At 39.1% G+C, this 5,256-nt stretch overlaps 1 protein-coding gene across 1 annotated transcript; it reads left to right on the forward strand.

The window, feature by feature from the left end:
• Positions 1–1,825: 1,825 nt before the first annotated feature.
• LOC311488784 (CD209 antigen-like protein C) lies at positions 1,826–4,590 on the forward strand (the record flags this gene model as incomplete). Its single annotated transcript, XM_084545634.1, has 6 exons — positions 1,826–1,895; positions 2,002–2,103; positions 2,671–2,793; positions 3,807–3,949; positions 4,098–4,201; positions 4,440–4,590. The coding sequence occupies 6 exons, from the start codon at positions 1,826–1,828 to the stop codon at positions 4,588–4,590; spliced, it is 693 nt and encodes a 230-aa protein (XP_084401760.1).
• Positions 4,591–5,256: the final 666 nt, after the last annotated feature.

A 5,256-nucleotide genomic window follows, 5' to 3' on the forward strand; every position in this document is an offset into this window, starting at 1 on the left:
GTCAGTGTATTTCTTCAGACCATAGAGAGATGACCGGATCATGTCTTTACGTTGCTATTACTGAACAGACTGTGAAGGGTTTCTACTACGCATTACACAGATAAAGCAGCTTTATTAGTGTTTACGTGAGCCAGGCAGAATAAAGATAATAAATAGTGGGTTCTGTTGCAGATAACACACACCGACCCAACGCAAGCTACAGACCTGAGGAACAGTGTTTATGTCACTTTTCATGATTCTCTTGTTCATTGTTAGGGACTGGGGGGACGATCAGCCTGACAACGGAGGGAAAGATGGCCACAGCATCGAAGAGGACTGTGGACATATCAGAGCTGTCACCAGTCAATGGAACGACCTGATGTGTGAAACTTCTATGCAATGGATTTGTGAGAAATTACCCTAACACTGGTGTATGTGATCAGACAATAAACTTGGCAATGCCTTTCTAGTGTAATCAGCTATGAGATCTTGTATTATACATATATGTATGTCTGTGCATGTATGGTATGGATATAGAAGAAACGGGAAAGCATGCAGTAACACATTTTAAATGACCACCAGATCTGACTTCACTTTCAGTCTAACTGCTATTATTCCTGTTGAATACAGTGTCTCAGTCTCTCAGTCATGTTGTGGAGAGTTTTTTATTGCATCGACTTGACTGTACACCGTGAATCTAGTTCAAGAAAGTTTACAGAAGAGTGTGAACTTCCGACTTGTGTTTCTTTACTCCATTCAGGATAAGATGTTACAATTACATATATGTTCGTGCCAAGAGCGCAGGCAAAACACATTTAGAGGCCCTGTCCAACTAAGAAAAACACTGACCAGCAGGCTAGCAACCAGCTGTCAACCAACAAGAAGATAAGATACATGGCGTAGTCAACGGCATTTCAAACCTACAGTCAATACGTAAATTCCGTGCCACTGTGACAAAGAAATTTCCCATACGTGGGATTAATAAAGATGTCTTATGAAATATAAACTAAATTAATGCTGCTGGCTTGTACAGCCCGCTCAGCAGCTAAACAAACAAAGAAATATCGCTACCAACCAACATGAAGACATCAGATATCCGGCCTAGTCAACAGCAGTATGCAGCATGTCACTGTGGTTTTCCCTTCACCGATGTTTCGTTAAGTTCGGCCCACGGCACCTCAAGAAGGCTTAACAGTGAAGGCTCAACCCTCCATGCTGCCACTGCACAACCCCGTTTTTCTCACCATTCAGTGACTTACACAACCCTTATACGGTCCAGAAATTAACCTAGCCCTTTTATGCAGCGATCAGAGCAAACAATCAAACTTACTTGAAATGTAGATGCAGCCTTAACCACGACCCAAACAAATTTACCATGATTCGCCCCACCAACCTTCAGCGAGCTCCCCAGCTAGCATGTTTCCTCCTTACCCACAGCCATTCTCTTGCTCTCTTTGCTGCCAGCTCATTTAGGAGAGCAATGGTGGATTTTGCCACAAATCCACGGCAGCCCACCTCCACCGGCCGCACACAGGCCCTCCAGCCATTCTGCTCTGCATCTGCTGTTATCTCTGCATATTTAGCGCTCTTGCACTTGCTAGCTTTCTCAACTCTATCCACCCACAGGAGAGAAATAGACTAACTTGTCTGGCTCAGACCACAAAACTATTGCGCAGTTCCTCAGAAGTACAATTCAGTTTCAACTGAAATTTGCTGTATAGCAACACTACATTCGCCACTTGTAAAGCGTGTGACTTCCTTAAAAAAGAAAGAAAGAGCAACTTAACCCCACAGAGGCTTCAGTTGTTCAGAGATCATGAGGAAATAGTCTGCATGTGAACAAGCCATGGAGGAAATTTATGTCAACGTTGAACAAGTCAAACCTGTCAACACAAAATATTCAACCAATCACACAGGTAAGAATAAACTGACAGAGAGGCTAATAGATGTATATTATCATTTTCATTTCTACTATTGTACTGTTTTACAGTTGTTGTTGTTGTTTTTTTTATCTCTGTTTAGCTCCAACAAGCTCTGAGAAGAGTTCATATTTATGTGTTACCATCTTTCTGGGAGTGCTCAGTGCTTTCCTGTTGGTTGGACTCATCGTCCTTGGCGTCTACTGTGAGTTTGATTTTCACAAACTAACCCTCTAACACTATATTTTAATGGCATCGGCACATTCTGAATTCGAAAGCACCAGACAGAGGCCTTAAGATTCAAATATCGCAAGCCAGTTTAAGATGCACTTGTAGAAAATTCCAGATGGAAAAATAGTAAATCAGATGCAGTTTTACGGTCACCTCAACACTGTTTGGATTTATCTTGTTTTTACCGATAACAGTTGCGTTGGGTGACGCTATAAAACGCAGTAACACAGTTACACTTCTGCTTTTCAGTTTTTTCAAAGACTGCATTAACCAGTTCTTAAGTGTTTTCTGTCAAGTCGATATAAATTGAATTAAAAGAGGAGGTAACATTCATTTATGGAAATAGAGTAAATGAAATCATATTTATCAAACTAAGTTACACAATATATTTTTCTACTGGTCATCTTTGTCACTCATGACTCTTGTTTCAATACTTCTGGACAAAATATAGTCTGACTTCAGATTAACATAGAGAAACAATACAATTCCATGTGATCTTTTGTGTTTCTGAAACCTGTACCTTTTTTTTGTTTTATTTTAGACCATAACTCAGTTCATGATTCAGCTGCAGAGCTCTCTGCCATCAAAGACAACCTGACAGAGCTTCTCCAGACCAGCAACGACAAATTTTCCTCCATGACTGAGGAGAGAGACCTGCTGAACAGTAAACTCTCCTCCATGACTGAAGAGAGAGACCTGCTGAACACCAACCTCACTGAAACAACCAAAGAGCTGGAAAGGCTTCAGAGATTGTCCAAACAGAGTGAGTCTTTGCATTCGATGGGACGTATTTGTTGCTTGTCTGTGAAAATGTTTTACAGAAAATAAGTAAGCCAGAAGTCAGATCCTTCTGGCTTCATGCTTTAATTATTGCCTGAGGAATTTCATAAACAAATGAACAACTTTTACCTTAAAGCATCATAAGGCAGATTGTAATACTAATCTTTGCAATTGCATAGGGCTGGGTGATTAATTGAATTTCGATTTTCTAATTGTCTAAAAATTTTAATTGTCTAAAAAGAGTGAGTCTTTAAATATCTTGTGATTCGCTGGTTGTTCAATGACACAATGCACATTTTATGTTTTACTGAGCAAAACTGAAGACGTGATTAAGTTGCCCAACCTTGTAATTTAACATACTTCTCTTTGAGACCTAATAGCAATGATCAGAGGAAGTGAATTCAGCTACTCCTCAGACTCAAGGCTCAGTCCATGTTTTATACCATGTATGCATAATACATGGTAACACTTTACTGTATCGAGTTTCTAAATCCCTTAATCACTTAAGGCAGCAAAGGGGTGGCCAAATTGTGGTGATTGGTTTCAAACTAGAGTAACTAAACTAATCCATCAAAGGCATGACAAGAAAAATAGGAGTGACCAAATCAACAGCTTGGTACATTCTAAGTACAAACACACCGGTGAGCTCAGCAACATAAAAAGGCCTGGACAAGGATCCTTTCCATGGTAAACAAAAGCGACTTCGCAACATCTAAACAACTGAAGAACACTATTCAGGAGGCATGTCAATATCTGAGTGTACTATGAGAAGACTTCATGAACAAATACAAAAGGTTCAGTCTTGTGGCTATACAGATTGCTCAAAGTAGGTACAACTAACTTCACAAGTCCATACACTGACTGATTTGTAATGTCTCTTATGTTTTTTACTTCCAGAGAAAACATGTCCTGCAGGATGGAAAATGTTCAGTTGTTCCTGTTATTTCCTCTCTAAAGAGTCTGGTTCCTGGGATGAAGGCAGACAGGACTGTAGAGCTAAAGGAGCAGATCTAGTGGTGATAGACAGCTCTGAAGAACAGGTACTGAGTAACTAGAAGCCTGACTGACTACAGACATGTTCATGTTAATGTACCTCATTTAATAAAAAACATTTTCCCATTAGATAAAATGCCATTATAATTATTTTACAATTGTAATTGAATAACATACAATATTGTGGTTGAACAGGGGTTCCTCTCAGACTTCACCAAGGGATATACTTGGATTGGTTTGAGTGACAGAGACAATGAAGGAACCTGGAAATGGGTTGATGGGACTCCACTGACTCTGAAGTAAGTCTATTGTTTTCTGTGAAGAGAATTTATCTTTTATTCAACTTCCAGAGGACATTTCTCTCAACTGCAGATACTGCCACGCAAATATAACATTATAGCTGGACACTGTAGCCTCTGGGCATGTGGCGGCAGAGGAACTTTTCAATGAGCCTTTTACTCTGATATGTGTTTGACAGTTTATACTGTTTCTAGATGATTAACAGTGCAGGGATTCTGTTGTTCTCTCACCTTCCAGGTACTGGGACACAAATCAACCTGATAATGGAGGTGGAATCCCAAAGTATGGTGAAGAAGACTGTGTTCATATCAGAAATGAGGCCACAACTTCTTGGAATGATGTTTCATGTGCATCACGCCTGCCGTGGATCTGTGAAAAAATACCATAACTCTGTTGTTTAAACATTGTTTAAAGTTTATATATGTACACAGACACACACATATATATTAGGGGTGGGACTTGATTAAAAAAATTGAATTAATTGGATGCTTTGTAATTAATTAACCTTGATTAATCACATTTTAATCGTATAACAATATTTGCCCCAAAAAGAAACATTTTTAATTTAAATGGATTTTAGTGGATGACTGAAAGAAATAAAAAAAAAATGTTTGGGTTGCCAACTCGTCTTGTCCGTACTCGGACCGGGACTGCTAGCGCTAACAGCTCCAGCGGTTTCTGTGCTCACTGCAACATGCTTTGCATTAAGATGGCACCATAGGCTTGAAGTCCTTCGGTGATATGTAACTATATCTAACTTTTTTATAATACATAACTTATATGTAATATATAAGATATATAACTTTTTTTTTTCACGATTTTCACAAAAATCTGTTTTTATCAAGGCTTTCATCAGGTAGTTTTTTTTTTTTTAAATAAAACTTCCATCAGTCCTAGCAACGTGCTTTCATCTGATTCCTCCATTTTATGGCCGTTAGCCGAGCTCTGACGTGTGCATCAGTGTAATTGGTGTACCAGGAAATCGTGCACTGACAAAAGTTCTGCATTGTTAGAAATGCAAACTGCGATTAATTGCATTAATTATTTTTAACGC

This window comes from Chelon labrosus (assembly GCF_963514085.1).
Source record: "Chelon labrosus genome assembly, chromosome: 5".
NCBI lineage: Eukaryota > Metazoa > Chordata > Actinopteri > Mugiliformes > Mugilidae > Chelon > Chelon labrosus.